Source organism: Toxotes jaculatrix, chromosome 2, assembly GCF_017976425.1.
Source record: "Toxotes jaculatrix isolate fToxJac2 chromosome 2, fToxJac2.pri, whole genome shotgun sequence".
NCBI lineage: Eukaryota > Metazoa > Chordata > Actinopteri > Toxotidae > Toxotes > Toxotes jaculatrix.
The window spans coordinates 6,903,674-6,920,963 of NC_054395.1; the positions used below are offsets into that span (position 1 = coordinate 6,903,674).

At 40.2% G+C, this 17,290-nt stretch overlaps 1 protein-coding gene across 1 annotated transcript in view; it reads left to right on the forward strand.

The window, feature by feature from the left end:
- The window catches only part of LOC121196054 (kelch domain-containing protein 8B-like), a 114,800-nt gene that overhangs the window by 54,317 nt on the left and 43,193 nt on the right, over positions 1-17,290 (forward strand). Inside the window, exon 2 of the mRNA XM_041059829.1 lies at positions 10,394-10,558. Within this exon, the coding sequence (XP_040915763.1) occupies positions 10,394-10,558 (165 nt within the window). The remainder of the gene's footprint in view (positions 1-10,393; positions 10,559-17,290) is intronic.

Consider the following 17,290-nt stretch of genomic DNA (forward strand, 5'->3'; position numbering starts at 1 on the left):
TGACTGTATATTTCATGAAGGCAGCAGGGGATGTGTTATATTATTCAGCAGGACTGCATGAAAACTGAAAGCAGTGGCCTATGTGGGTGGAAAACACCAATAATCAGTAGTTAATCATAAAAAGCTTATCTTTTCAAGCACATTAAGTTCAAGTATTCCTGAAAACTCCCCTGTGGGGCTGCCACCATGTCTGGGTGGGTTTAGTGACTTTACAGTAAGCTTCACACATTTTTAATGTCAATATGATATATGCAAAATATCCCGAAAGAATCTTATTACAGTATTGTATATCAGGATTTTATTTAGTCAGCATAATATTATATTATATGAGAGTGATAGTCTGTCTTTTCCAGTGGTTCACCAGACTGTGCCAGTTTCCCGTCGTAGGTGCTAATGCAGCATTTGAAGCAGTTTAGACTGTGTTCCAAACACACCCATGTCAAGATCAGCACCTGAACCAGAACATACTGCACACTGTGGGGGTGATATTGGCCTTTACAGCCAGATTACTGTCATGAAACACAGCACAGAGCGGTTTGCCGCTGGAGAAGAGCACGACTGCTTTCATTTAAATGTAGAGATAGAGATGTTTAAAATTGCTGTTGCCCACTCTAATATTTTGTTACCTGGAATGTTGATTACTTTTTTTGTTGTTCTGTTTACATTTATTTCTCGGTGTTGTGACTTTTAAGAATAATCATTGTAAAAACCTTGTAAAAGCCTTCCACATCCACTGAGTAATTTTCTGAAATACAAGGTATTTTGTGTTTGGATACCTGAAAAATAAAGAGGCAGTTCTCCACCCGCAAACAGCAAAGCAGAAATTATAGAGGATGAAATTACAGTTTTAACGCACATTTTTTTAACACTGAGAAAGAAAGTAAAAGTAGCACATGTAATTATGAAGCAAGATTAAAGCAGCGAGGAGATTCATTGTGTGTTTGTGTGTGTGAGAGAGAAAATAAAAACAATGCACTGAATTCAAATGCATGCAAAATATCATTTTCTCTCAGTTTGTACACTTGTACCTTTTGAATATAAAATCAATCATTCTCCTATAAAACCATCCAACATAAATATTTTTATGTTTTCATTGCATCGCTGTGAAACTGCATGTTTATGATTTATAAACCTCTGTTTGTATCTATGGGCAGGTGTCATTTTCCTCCATCTCTGCGTGAGCACCAGCTAATGTCATTGATCATTTGTAAAACAATGACTCATATATGTGACTGCGTTGCAGCGCGACACCAGAGACGTAAACGATTTCTTATCTACACATGATAAACCGTGATCTGCTTCTTATGGCTTTTTATTACGTTTAATAAGCTTCACTTCACTGCTCAAACAGCCTGATGCAGAATGAGGGACAGGAGCCGATGTTACATGCTGTTCATGTGGGATAGTATTAGATGCAAGTAATACTTAATGGGATCTACATGAGCCTTGCAAGCCAAAGAAAAGTTATAAACTGTGTCAGGGACAAGAACTGAAACTTTGTAATTGAATGAACTGATGTGCAAAGATCCATTTGGATAAAATCAGATTTTTGTCCAAGAGTAACTGAAAGTTGAAATCTGACATCTGTAAGTTTCAGACTTCTGTAATACTCATAAATATACATGGTTGGTTTTTGTAGGACGGCCTCTCACAGTGCCAGTGTAAATTGCACTTGCACCAGGTGCAGTAACTGTGACAGGATTAGGATCCCTGTGGATAATTAAAGTCTGATGCAGGTGGGAGCAGGTGGACAGCATCATCATCACTGCAGGCTGAAATTAAATTATCCAGTACATGTGAAAATACGAGAGGCTGGAATTATTGGTTGTAACTACTCATGTAAATGCATTGCCTTCCACTTAGCCATATGCTTCCAAATATAGTGCCTGATAAATAAAGTCAAGTTTAATTAACTGTTACTGGTTTTAAATTTATTAATTAATAATAAAAATGAAAGACGTTTAATGAGACTGATTTTCTGTTCATGTCTTGCAAATTGTGGCTTGTTGAACAGGTTATTATGGCGCTTGCAACTGCAAATCATATTAACTTTTAATAATCCATTAATAGGGCTACATCTTGGTGGATGGGGAAGACTGATTCTCAAAACAAACTTCATTGTAGATGTGAGAGATTAGAATCTCACTGGTGGAAAAAGAGCGGGATGGTGCAGCTTTAAGAGGAGATAAGACAAGGCTTGGAAATCCTACGGAAGAGGGACAGACAAAATTCCCAAAATTATGTTTACACTACTACTCTTCTCCTTACCTTTCCATTACTTTTTCTTTTTACTATTCTCTGTTTATGATCCCACAATTTGTAGATCACAGTAGGGAGACAGTGTTGCTGTACTGTCAGCTTCAGGGTGATGGTGGGTTTTGAAATGTCCTCTTTCAGGTCAAGGTCAAATTCTACTACAAGTCAAGGGGAATTCAATGTACGGCCTGAGTGGACATTTTTACATAATCTGCTGTGTTTCCTTAAGCTAATTCTGTCAAGTCCACGTGCTGCATGCAGAGAAAATAGATTCAACACTTCAGCTGTTGCTGTGGCTCTGTGTTGTCTCCATTAACACCTGAAAGGACGCTGCTTCCACCTCTGCTCTGCCTCCGCTATGAATCTGAACTCAGTGTGTTGAACCTGTTTCTTTTGTGCAGCTGTTATTTCTGCTTCTTTTCTCCACAATCGGCCGAGTTCTTGGAGTCAACAAGTACACTCTGGTCTTTTCCTTCCTCGAGGTGGCCTTCAGATGGAGCTTTTGACGGGACTATTGATTTACCCTTAGCCTCACCAAAGAGGACATTGTGATCGCTCTGCTATATACCTTTATTATTGACCCCCCCCCGTGTGAGTGTGTGTGAGTGTATGTCTGTGTTACACAACCTGCTCCTTTGCCCCTGACTCAAGGGTGATTGAACGGAACATCAAACTACATTTGCAAAAAAAGAGAGAAATAAGGAAAGAGAAGAAACTAAGGAAAAATAAAAGAGGAAAATAAGAAACACAAGAAGGAAAGGAAGGAGGGAAAAAGGAAAGTAATAAGAAAGGAAGTACAGAGAAAAAGAACTAAGGAAAGAAAGAAAGAGCCTGACTCATCAATTGATCCTCCTAAAGATAAGACCCCAGCACTTCTCTATCTCAGTTCATAGTGAATGGTGACTATAGCTAGAAGCCGGCTGGAAGGTTTTATTGATCTGCTATTGACGAGTGTTCATTAGGAAGAGTGCAGTGCCCTTTAAATGTCGCTGTGGGAGATCGTCTTCCATCCATCACAGCAGCAGTAAGGACGGCCGTTGCAGGAGCACGGGACAACTTTGTCTCTGCTGTGTTTCCAGGCCTGGGACGTAGCAAACTGCACTTGCAGTGCTGCCGATCAGCAGCTTGTTTGAGTATTTCCCAGATTCAGTCATTGTTAAATGGATTTTTGAGTAAGGACTACACATTTTCTATGTAACTTTATCGCAGTTTTTTAGTGGTTTCATTTGGAGTCCCTGTAAATCCCTTCTTTACTTCTTTGAATTACCTTTTATCTCCTTACCTTCACTGGCGGGACTGAAAGTCTTCCTCAAACCGCAGCTTCCTACCTGCCTCTGCTCTCCATTCGCTGCTTAGCTCTCTGTTCATGTCCACATAACATGGCTGTTGTACTCTTTGTGAATTTTGAATTTTCAGGTGAATCCCTGGCTCCCACATACTGCTGAACTGCAACAGCAAATATGTTGCGTGAGAAACGTTATGCAGCCAGTATTTCATTAGTTAGGAAACATTTTTAATGAGCATCTCTGCAAAGTTACTGAAAGTTCAAGTTGGAGATTCAGACTGAGGATGGAGTTTTAATTGAAAACCTTTTTGACAGTGTCTTTTTCATTTTCGGAGGATATTTCTAAAACATGTTGAGTTGAACAGGAAAATAACTTGATAGATAAAAGCCTGATACTTTACATGGAGTACAGATTACACATTATTTATTCATGAACAGCATCAGACACGCAGTGTGTTAACTGACTTGAATTGGTGCATAAATATAGATTTTTTTCTTATGTGGGTTATGTTTATTTATACGCAATATGTATAGCATTTTTATATATGTATTTGTGTGAGGCTGTGATAATATATTTATTTAATTTCCATTGTTAGAAATCTGGGACACTATATGTAAGCTGTTGATATATTGTGCTGTTAGCTATGCTGGTGTGCATGTATACTGTGTGTCTGGTTTGTTGTTTAATCTATATGAGAACTCTCATTAGAGATAGATCATATAAATGACCTGACAAAAAAAAAAAAAAAAAATCTACAAAACATTCACGAACAACATGTTTTCTTTGCTCTCCTGCAACATCTGTTTTTGCAGTGCAGTATCCACTGACAGCAACTAAAGCCTGATTAACATTTTTATGCGTTAAGCTGTGAGTGTGCAGCACTTGGTAAAATTTAGTGAAAGACTTTTCTAATGATTCTAATGATTCTACATTTTTAATGATCACAGTTTGAGACTAAACAAGATGGAAATTAAAATACAAATTGGTTCAATCTGTCTTTACGTCTGTAGTCTTCATTAAGTTCTTCATTAAGTTTAGAGGACCTTTGTCGTCATGGTTACTGGTCCAGTGATTTGTTAGCATTCAGATTATATAAGCGCTTGACTAAACTTACTAGAATTTACAAGGCCAACAAGCTGTCAGTGAGAAAAACCCTCCAAAAAAACCAGGAACTTTTAAGAGGAGCTAAATGAGGTATTAATCTTCAGAAAGCAATAAACTGTGTTGTAATGCACTCCTACTGGTCGAATAAACAGAGCGAAGGGACAAACTAATTGAATGAAATCCTGCAGGGAACAAATTTACTCCTTTCATGTGTTTTGTTTTTTCAGCTTTACATTAAGCTGGTCTGAGACGTCTGCTTCAAGGAGAGAGAAGGACAAACTGTGACAATTAGAAGAATGGAAAAGCCAAACTGAAGAACTAAATATTAATTATTTAAAAAATTTTAATTTACTCATGGATTGATGTCTGTCTTTAGCTGTTTAACCATATCTTCCTTCTTTTTCCTCTCAGTTCATTAATTAGATTGATTGAACATGAACATGATTTCGTGCAGCATGCAAAATCTTACTTTTCAACCCAAAAATACACTTTATTATTCCAATCATACAGTGATGATTGGTGACGGGGAAAAAGTGTATTTAAAGCAACAGTTAATAGCATATAACAATTCCACATTTTCTGTAATTTCTCTCATTTCTTGCTTTCAGTGCTGTTTCTGCAGCAGAGCATCCGAAACCGAAGCTCAGCGCTGCATTATGGGAGGATGCAAATGGATAAGGAGTAATGAAAAAAAGAGATGAGAGGGAAGGATAAAAGGATTAAATGATAGGCAAGAGAAAAAAGAGGCTGAGACGGGACGGATGAAGCAGTCATTTAGACCAAATGGGAGCAAAAGGGGATGGAAAAGGATAAAAGTAAAGTGGAAGTAGCAGTGAGAGGAGAATACAGGGACAAAAAAAAGGACGAAGAGGAATTAAAGCAGCAGAGTGAGTTTATTCATATGAGTTAGTTATACTTTATATTTCTGAGGACAGAAATATAAAGTATAACTAAACTAATGTGTAATAAGTCACATACATCATCTTTGTCCTTTACATCTGCTGGTACTGGTGCAGTTTCATATTCGTGCGTCATTGTGTTTGATAGTGTGCTTGGTCAGTTCAGAGCATTATGAGCACATTTTCTCCAGAAAGCTTTTTTCTTTTGTCACTTAGCTAAAAGTAGTGACTCAGGGGTCTGCCTTTGAGTGCTGACGGATTTTGTTCACCAAGTACCAACCTGCCAAAGAGCCACCCCATAATAGCAGTCAGTAGGTTATGCTGTGGTTGCCATGGAGTCTCCCGGGGTGACGGGCAGAGAACAGAGCACGGTTTCCTTAATTAGAGGAGATTGCGCATGATTACACCGAGGCCGGGCCAAAAGGCGAGAGCACACGCAGGCATGAACGCACACAGTCACACACAGGCAGCAACTGTGAGCTGCTGCTGGTCACAGGTAACAGTGTGGGTGGACAGTGGATGTCAAGCATCTTACAGTCACCTAAATAACAGATAAATCCAGATTGGTGGATATTTATCATCACGTCACACTGCCAGTATTTCTATACAAAGCTGTAGACCTTTACAAGGGGCGCAAAGCTTCTTCAACCAAGGAAAGATAAATAAATAAATACATACATACAATACAATCAGTGGATTAAAAAGATGGATAACAAAAATGTTCCCACACTTGATGATAATGCTTTACATTTACATTTATTGTCTTATCTTTGATTGCTAAATGAAACAACAAACAAATAAACAAACACGGGAGGTGAAAGTGCATTTTTCAGTCCTGAGTAGAGTCTGCCGTCATCGTCCTCACAGGCTGCAGAAAGTTTCAGCAACCTTCAGCAATAAGACCGCCAACCTAGGGATCAGCACGCTACTTGATCTGCCACCTGAGCCACAGCACTGCAGTGTAATAAGTAAAGGTGACTCAGATCAACTTTTTGATCACCTCTTCTCCATCTTTGTTATACATTATTCACAGTTTTTTCTGCTTTAGGCTTTTATCAGTTATTCTGCTCTTGGTGAGATGTATTTGAACTTAAAGAAATTTAAACTTCCATTTACAGAAACCACATGGTTTAAACTCTCTGTCATTTGTTGCCCTTTTTTTTTTTTTTTTGCACATGCTCAAACATCTTGACATACCACACTGCAACTTAAAGGTACCCTGTGGAGTTTTTGACCACTAATGCTATAGAGCAATGTTTTTCTGAGCAGGCTGCTGGTTGGTGGAGGTGATACACTGAAAATGGAGCAATGCACCAGCAAAGACAAGGGAGAGGAAGCTGGTAATCATGATTTAAACAACACAGATTTAAAAATTTTCTTTTGTAAATGTTTTCTGAGGACAGAAAAGTGCTCAACACGTTTGTCAGGCTGCAAGGATACAATAATATGTTCACATGATTGTATTTTCATGTTTACAAGAAAACAACGCAGGGCACGAGTAAACAAGCTGTGTCACTGGGAGCTGTTGTGAGGGCTAAAGCACCTGGTTGGGTCTCCTAAGGCAAACTGGTCCCAAGAGAGGGACCAGACTGGGAATGGTTTAAGACGCCACTATGAATTAAAGTTTTCAAGCTGAAGTAACCTCACCTGGACAAGGCACTCAACACCTCCAGCTGGTGCAGGAGCTGCCAAGAATCGGCCAACTGAGGTCCCTGTCCTTGCCTACCACCTGGCTTGCATTGCACCTGACCCCGATTCCTATCCCTGCTGTTGGTGGGTCCACAGGATGCAGGCCTAGAGTAATTTTTTTTGGGCTGTGCCTGATCAGAGCCCACGAGTCAAGGCCCAGCCACCAGACACTTCCCAGCAAATTCACAGAAACCATCCGGTTTCTGTGCTCTGGGAGAACACCGGGGGTATGATGTATTTTCATTTTAGGTGTGTCAGCTGACTTTTGAAAGAATCAGTATTCGGTATCATCGCTTGTTATCATTGTTTCATTTGAAAACTGGATTGTGAAAAATTAGGTCTTGTCTCTCCTTTTATATTCTGATAATGAGCAATGTGGATGAAAATTATGCACAGTACTACTAAGTTATATAAAATTATACAAGAGAGATTTAATCCTCTGTCTTTTCCCAGAATACACTTGGTCCAGTGTGTTATACAGGATGAAAGTGCTGTGTCATTTTGTGATTTAATGCCTGATAAAACCCAAACTTCCCCCAGAGAACACATTTAAAAGGAAACTTTTACATAACCAAATGCTTCTCTGGGCATGTAAAGGCCTTTTCCCCCACATTTAATCTCAGAGAAAATAGATTCTCATTTCATTGTACATGGAGACACTTCCGCTGTGACAAGAGGCGCTTTTGGACGTGTACAAGCTCGAGTAAAAGCAGTTTAGTCTGATGGACATTTGGACGATTTTCTTTGTGCCGTTTTGAATTGGTTCAAGCACAGACACACATCCTTCATGGGAAATAATTTGCTCTATTATAGGCACTCATACACACATACCCATTGTTGTTTAATCTACTTTATTTCTCACTAATTTAAATTCTGTCTTCTGCTGGACACACACACACAAACGTACACACAAGGTTTCCATTTCCTGGAGTCTGTTAAGTCACCTCATCTTTTCCTTGTCCTTGTAATCCTTAATTTGTCCAACTTCTGTTTTTTCCATGAGGCAGTTTTGCCGGTTTGGTAATTACATTTTATGATAGAGACCTCCCACTGACATTTAGAATGAGACTCATAAAATTATAATGATACCTTTTTCACTAAGCTGTCCTCTTTATTGCTTGGAATGAAGCACACCAGGAAGAAATCACTTTCACTTCGCTTTTGTAGTGGGAATATCGACAATGGGCCAAAAGCAAGAAATATGAACAGAATTGTTCTTCAGTGGAACATGTGAGGGATTTAGGAGAATTTTTTATGTTCATCAGTTTGTTCGTATTTAGAATTTTCTCTTAGGTTTGGACAAAATTTATGGTCAAGAGCTTTGGATTGAACAATTTTACCGTAGCTGACTAAAATAAAAACAGGCTACTAAAATGAACTTCATAGATTATCATGTTTCAGTTCAAGCTGTACTCCATATTATCACTTTTACTCTTCACTCTAAATTGGTTGTGTGTTAGCAAAATCACATTAGCTTTGTCAGTCGGTTCAATCAGCTACACAGCAGTTCCACCATGTAGTTAATGGGTCTGAATATGTTTGAACTAGGCTAAGTCTGAACTTACACACAGCTGGTGCAACCACATCACAAAATTCAGGGGCATCAATTGTTCCAATGATCCAATCTCACAAATCGGCAGCTTTGAATTGAATTAATGAGAAGTTTGTGTTGTTACTAAGAAACTGACTTGGAACACTTGTATGAGCAACCCTTACCGACGAAAGTAAGAAAGATTTAGGGTTAAAAGAATTTGTAAGGGCTCTCACACATTGGTGAACCCCTGATCTTTCTGGTAGCACCACCATGAGGTTAAAATTTAAGGTTTGGAGTTAAATCTTGAAGTGTTTTATGGATCATCAGGCTTGGTGGACACATTAACCGTCTTTGTGAACTTTTCATCTAGCAGCACGATCAGGTCAAAGTTTCAGTTTGTCCAGTGCTTTGGTTAATCTCTCTAACAGTTTGGTTTTCATTACAATGACCAGCCTCACAGAGCTGTTAGCTTAGACTCTCCTCATGCATTATAATAGGTGATCTTACCAAAAACCAATTAAAAGTCATTATAATGACAGTCCAGCAGTCTCAAATGAGGCTAAACTGAACATTGGTGCATGCACTGTGGTACATGTGGCTCTTTACAGTGTTGGTGGTCTGCTCAATCTCAACCCACTGAGCTCTGAAAAAAACACACACAGTCACATGTATATTTCGCATTTCTGCTCGGCCCCGCCCCGCCTCTCCGTGTGCATGCATTGCGACACGCTCTATGTGATGAAAGTGTCCTTGCTGCGTCATTTATTTTATGTTCAGCAGTAAAATTGGATTTACTCAGTCAAAGCCGCTGCTCTGCGTGGCAATCGCACTTGTGTTCGGCTGCATTCTGAGTGACAGATTTATTATTGCTTTATTCTTCACAGTTTAAGTCACAGCTCCATGGATCTGTCATCTGTCTTGGTGTTGTGGAGATGCTCCCCCTCTCCCTCCTCCCCCTCTCCCTCCATGTCTCTCAGTTTCCCTCTCTCTCTCTCTCTCTCTTTCCCTCTCTCTCTTTCTCTCGCTCCTTCACATTTAAGTTGTCACAACTTTCAGAGTGTTAATGGGCTGCTAATCTATAACTCTCTCCTCTCTCCTCTCCTCTCCTCTCCTCTCTTCTCTCCTTCCCTTTCATCTTCTCCTTTCTCTCCTTTTTTCTCCCCCTGCAGTATTTCAGCAGGAGCACTATGTTTGCTTGCTCAGCACTTTTCCTCTCTTTACTTTCTGTTGCTTCTCTGTATATTCTAATGACTCTGCAGTAGTTGGGGGTGTTTGCATGTGTCCTTGTAGAAGAGTCATTTGTGGGTCATCTGGAAGTTTGTCATACCCGGGCATAAATATTGCAGATTGTTTGGATGACTGTAGACAGAGGAGACAAATAGTGGACATGACAGCTAGACCTGAAATGGCAGGATGAAAGGGCACCGTGATGCAGCTCTTCCTCTGGCAGTTTGGAGAGGTGTTTGCAGCATCTTTCCTCCATTCACCTCGTATCGACCTGGATACAAGATTTACAGAAGTCGTCTATTGATCACATTGTGGCACCAAGAGAGTAAATGATAATAATAAGCTCCTTAATAGCTGTTAATTTATAATGAGTTTCTGTCTTGTGTGTCTCTCTGCAGATGGGAAGGTGTATGCGTTAGGGGGCATGGGAGCAGACACCACACCACAGGCCTTGGTGAGGGTGTATGAGGCAGAGAAGGACCAGTGGCAGCCGATGACCTCCATGCCCACGCCGCGGTACGGAGCCACACCCTTCGTAACAGGAAACAAAATCTACATGTTGGGTAGGACATGAGATCTCATCATCTCATTTCTCTCTTTTTTATCTTTTCGTATCTCAGTATTTCATTCACCTACAGTCTGTTTCTATCCTAGTAGTTCCCAGACTCTTTTAAACCATGGCACTAATTAGCTGACATGTTAGCTTTGACTCATGTAATTTGGCACAAACATTCATGGTCGCCAGATGATCAATCCAGATGACTCTGGATGAGTTTTCATCTAGTGCCACCAGCAGGTCAAAGTTTTCATTTATCCAACAAAATACTATCTCAACATATACTTGATGGATTAGCATTTCATTTAGTCCCTTTTTACCCATGGAATTGGAGCAGTGTCTGTAGATGAGACGTCCCATTGTGGCAAAGCTAACTTTACTTATCCACAAAAAGCTATAAACCAAACAGCTTTAACTGTGCTGTCTGATTGTAGTCCTTTGGTCAGCTCCGGTTTCGTCTTGCTGAGGTCCAAGACGTATCAGCATTTCTTTGCGGTCTATTTGTAGTGACAAATCTTTCCTCTGCTTGCTCTGACAGTTGGTATTTCTGACCGCTGTGTATCGAGAAAACTAAAGTGCTGGAAAGCGTGTTGTGTTACTACAGCAACCGTTTCCATGGGCTGTTGTGACTATATTTAGCTGTGGCAAAGCCTTATGTTCAGTAGAGGTTTTTAATGCTGTTATTTTGATGCTTTTTGCTTATGCTGCTATTAATGTTGCCTTGCTGTTAATGGTGAAATATTATTAAACAGGTTTAGTTTTTAAGAAAAAGGGAAGTTAACAAAACTTGCAGCACCTTTGGGAATCACTGTTCTTTCCCACTTCTTACACCTGCCTCTTCTTTGTTGCCCATAGACCCACAGTCTCTCAGTTTAGGGATTGGTTAGAGTGAGGAGGGACATGTTACTTTCTAAGTGTCATTGACAGCTAGTGATGGACGATATATTTGAAGAGCGTCAGTCCTCAAACCCTTTGGTGTTATGGGACCATCTTGAACCTCTAGGTTACTCTGATGCAGACTCAGTGCTTATACAGAGGAGACAAAGGGAAAGTAAGAGTTTGTCTCCTCTCCATAAAAGTTGTGACGTTAGCTGGTTCAGTCAGTCTTACACACTCATATTGTTTTACTTTGTTCTTCCCCCCCGTCTAGGGATGTGTGAGTGTTGTACAGATTTTACCATCAGCCTTTTAGCTCTGTGACTTTATCTTCCTGGCAGTGTTAGAGCTGTAAAAGGAACTGATAGAAAGACAAAACTGTGTCTCTCAGGTCTATGGAGTCTCGCAGTCTTAACACAATATTGATCAGAGGGGCAGGTCTGGAGTTAAAAGCTGCTCTGCGGGAAAGAAAAAATTAAACGTATTCAGTGCAGAGCCTGTGTTTTGTGTTTTTCCCTCAGAGCACTTTTGCCACCCAGTCATTTTCCATCCATGATCAGAGGTTACATCAGTTCACATTGTGTCTCTTTGGGGGGCTGTTATTGCTTAGTGACACAAAATTTCACACCTCTGCTGAGAGAGAAATTGGAATCACACAAGGCAGGGTACGATCATTTTACTTCACTAAAGAAGCAGTTTGCAAAGAGATGAATCAATTTCACTACACGCTACGAGCAACAACACAGTCCACATTCAACACAGAGGAGCTACAACCTCCTGAGAGCTGGAGCTTTGGTCATTTCCATTTCCAACGTTTATCCTCACACACTCTACCAGGGGGACAGAATGACCCCTTTAATGATGAAAATGACTGATTCTTCTGCGGCTGAGAGCGCTCAACATGCCGAGAAAACTTTCCTCAATTTGACAACATATTGTGTGTGTTTAGAACAACAGCAAATACTGAAAACTAAAGCAGACTAACAGCAGTGGAATGTAATTGAGTATGTACTCAACTACTCAACTACAAATCAGTATTGTACTTTGTGCTGCTCTATTTATAGCACAACTTTATATCACAACTGTAGTTACTACTTACTTTGCACAGAATGATTTTATAAACAAAACGTGATTAGTTGTGTTGTTCTGTCTGTTGTTGTGCATTCACATACCAGCTGTTACAATCTGCTCCTCAGTTCCCCTCAGCCCCCATTTCCTGCCCCTGTTCACGTCTCCCAGGCCATGTTCTTCCCTTCATTTCCCCAGACCTGTCATTCTCCATCCACCCACCAGATGTCCACAGACTTTCTCTCAGTCTTCATATCCACCTGCTCACCTGTTTGCCATTTTCCATCACCTGAGCATCTCCCTGCCCACTTACATACCCGTTCCCAGTTTCCCTGTCACCCCAGCCAGTATTTAAACCTGCCATTACCACCAGCTCCTTGTTGGATTGTCTGTTTATGTTCCAGTGTGTTTTCCTATGTGCCTTCTACCTGCATTTAAGTTTCCCGTTGCCTGCCTTCCTGTTGTCTGTCAACCCACCTGCCTGACAAACCCACCTTCCTGCTTGTCCACCCGTCTGCCTGTAAGCCTGTTTTTCAGCTGTTAGAGCAACTTCATTGCATCAGCCTGTCTTTGTGTCGGCTCCCTGCTAGTGCTATAACCAGCAACCTTGACATCAACAGTCACAATGCGGTTTGAAGCAGCCTCATTTCTACCTGGAGCAACATTAAAATGCTGCTCGGAAATGAATGCAAATGTAATAATAATCAAATATGATTCAAACTGACAGGAGCCATTTTCCTGCGTAGCGAGTATTTTTCACTTTGAATAATTCAAGGTGTTTTGTTCATAATTGCTGCACTACTCAAGCAACGTTTATAATGCAGCCCTCTCATTTGTACTTTTTTCATTGTGGTGCTGCTTCTTTGACTAAAAGCTTCTCTGATCAGTATTTGATCAGAGTATTTGAAGATGAAATGACTATGTAGCTGAAGCATGTCAAGGGAGGTCTTTATGCAGATGAAACCACCTGAAAGTTATGTTTCCTCAGCTTTATGGAGCTTTTTAGTGTCTTTTAGCTCATTATTTTGATATTACAGCCTGCAGCTTTACTGTTTTGATTCACTCTCGCTGCTCTCAAAGGCTTTGTTTTTGAAAACATCAGCAGAAAGCTCTGATAATGCCACTGTACCCTGTACTGATATTTTCCTCAGGAGTTGGGAGAACAGTGAATATTGGTTTTGCAGTTTTTAGGTGGACGCAAACAAGACTCCAGATGAATGCTAATGTTGCTCTGTGTGTGCTGGGTGTGTAAACTGTCATCTTAAAAGGTGATAATACGTCAGGGTTGTGTTTACAGCTTTTATCCACTGCCCCGGGGGAGGCCTAAAAAAAATGAGTTGATGCAGGTATATGCACTATACAAAATCCAGAAATACTGTAATAGGTTAGTTCTTTGTGTTGCTTGGCTCACGTTGAAATTTGTGGCAGGGAATAAGTGGAGAAGTTAGAATTAAACTTTCAGCCCCAATTTTAGCAGCACAGGTACAAAGCAGGTCGGTCTTGGGTGCAGAGACTGTGTGGGCGTCTCCAAGCTCACCTGCAATTTTGGCTCATGTTAGTGCAAAAGGGCTGGCTAAGGTTGAATATAAATCAGAGGATGTGGTGATTAATGAATTCACATCACTGGTCTTAACCCTCTGATACAACTGTTCAACAGCTCAACAAATGGAAAGAGGCTTCTTCACTTCAAAGAAGCAGCCAGAGGCAGCTGCATGGGTTTTTATTTAACCTGCACAATGATGATAGAAATAAGTGGTAAAAATATTGAAGCTATTTATGGCTGCATCGGTTCAATACTGTTTTTGAGATTTATTTCTACTATATCTCATGTTGTATATGGTTACATCATCAATGTAACCATTTAAAATGTGACACAACATCATGATGCATTTCAAAAATAAAACATGAAATGCTGCTGTTGCTAAAAAGAAAGGAGGCAGTGACACACAGGACTGATGAGCTGCTGTAATCTCCCACAGAAACAACAGAATAATGAATCCGACCAATCTGCTGTGAGTAGTATCGTATGGGTTCACTTTGTTGCAGCCTGGTATCATTTTCATGTGACTGAATGAAGATAAACACAGTGGAGAGCTGAGCATAATGGCACTGCTCTCTGGCTCAGCACTTCTCATGTCAGAGGCTGCAGATTTATCAGCATATGTGTCCTGCTGCCTTCAGATGTCTGCAGGGATTTAATGGATTGAAGGAGAAGCTTTTCTTACAGTATGAAACAGCTGTAGACAACAGGTACTCTAAGAATTACTTGGAGGAGGCGAAGTTGGAGGCTGATGGGGTTCATGGACTTGATGTCTCACTATGTCACGAAGATAAATACAGTAAAAATTTTTGTAGTGATGTCGAAAGTGATATTATTTGATGTAATATTTAATAATTGAATGAAGTTCAGCTGCTGTGTTCACAGTGACCTCTCAAGTGATTTTTGTGTAATATCATGATTACTTAATCCACAAAGAAAGTCTTTTGTCAAGGTGGACTGATGTTGTAATCTGTACACCTGATCTGAGATCAGTTCTGTAGTGTTCTGTGCACTCCCATATCAACATGACAACAGTCTGGGACAAATACAGCAACTCAGAGATTTTCAAAGTTTCCAATTCCAACTACAAGACAATATGTAAAGTATGAGATGGGCAGAGTTTGGACAGGGAAGGAAAGAAAAAGTGGTGATGCTCATTAAGTAAACACATCAGTCAGATTCAAAAAGCACATATACATATACATGTATGTCAAAACACTGCATATGACCTGTGCTTTAACCGTGTTTCAACATTTAAAGACCTGACTTTGCAGAAAAACGTGACAGGTCCTTAAATCCAACCATACTGAATACAGTACTGACATTTTAAGAATAAAGTGCATGATGTACAGTTCCACGAGCTGTATGTCAGCACTGCTTCTCATGACTAGGTAGTAGTGTCACCCCAACATTTACACTGCTGTCTTTGCACTTACCTGCTGTCATTTTTCTGCAAAGACCTGGCTTTAACATTTTAGACTGTGCAGTCTGTTTCCTCTTTAACATAAATATGTAGATTTTAAAAAAGAAGATAGATTTTTTTTTACCAAATCATGATTCTAATTTTTCCAATTAGTTGAATGATTAGATAATCTTAGAAAATACCCGCTGAGGTACAAGTAACCCTGGTTGGGAGACACTGATCTAGACCTTCAAATTGTTAAGTTTGCTGGTTTAGGCCAATATTTCCCTTTATGTCTATCAACTTAAAGCAAAAATTCAACATTTTGTGAAATGTACTCATTTGCTTTCTGGTGAAGAGTTAGATGAGAAGATTGGTTGTGACTCCCCCTGTTTTCAACCTTTGTGCTATACTGCTTAAATTTGAGCACACAGCAGCTAAACCTTTGCACTTTTAACTTATAATCACACCTGTCAAGTCTCACCTGTGAGTTTTAGTGCTGTTTTTTTCTGGCTGCTCGAAACCATGAAATGAAATTCTCATGGACTGCGACACTACAAAGAAAATGTGTCTGTTGAAATTGTATTTCAGTGCACGATGCTGCTTTAGCTTTGCTGCTGACAGCGTTGTGGTTATTGGCTAGAAGTAGAGGAAGAACTCTGCTGTGGTTTGGGACTGGTATGACCTCTGAATTACTGTGCACCGCACTTTAGAGCTCGACAACAATATATGTGCAGTATCAGTGGAGTCAGTGGGAGAGCCAGCAGACCTCTTCTCTAAATCAAACACCAAAATCAAATATAATATGAGAAGATGATGCAGTAAAAAGAGAGGTTTGCCCCCAGAATAAAACATCCATAACTTCTCTGCAGACTGGAAAGCTAATTCATCTTGGAGTGGCTGGAGCCAGTGATGCCTGGCAAGTGCATGGGACAGAGAAGAGGGGCTAATCTAAAGTGCACCCACATGGACACAACACACACACACACACACACACACACACACACACACACACACACACACACACATCCACCCATGAGAGTTTAATCACATTATATCACATTACGCACAGAGTTATGAATGATGTGCAAACAGAACAATGTAATATTCATTCTCTTTGTTTCATAAGAGGAAATCCAGGTCATCATCTGTTTCTCTTTCTCTCCATGTCTCTCCCTCTCTCAGTCATGTAGTGTGCATGTAATGCCTGTTCACTTGATGCACTTGAAAAGTTTACCGTACCTTGTAAATTCATGCTGCTTCTTCAGCTGTTGCTCCACTCGGGGATGTGTTTGGATCAGTGGGTGCCTCAGCCTCCTTCAATTGAAATTCTATGTTCCCAGTCAACAGCAGGCGTACTGGCATATGACGTAACTCATCAGGCTTCATACTGCTATAAAATTCTGTGTGTTTGTGTGTGTGTGTTTTTATGCACGATTTGAACCAAGGGTTTTGTTGCAGTGTCAGGGTTGGTAATCAGCATGCAAGTACAGCTCAGAAGAGGCTGTCAAGCAAGTCAAGGGTGTTCAAAAATACTTGAAATAAAAAGACGTGTATAAATACTTATCTCTTGAGAGCACACACAAACATTTATACTTCTATCTTTGTGAGGACACTCATTGACATAGTTCATTCCCTTACCCCTTAAATTAACCTTAACTATCACAACTAAATGCCTACCTAACCCCAGCCTTCACCCTAACCTAAACCTAATTCTGTCCTGAACCCTAAAAAACCATAACTCTCAAGCAGCCCTTTGAAGGTCTGTTGGAAAGTGAGGCCAAAAAGACCTCACAATTGTTTCAAACCAAAATGTATCCATGCCACCATAGAAAAACATGTACACACACACA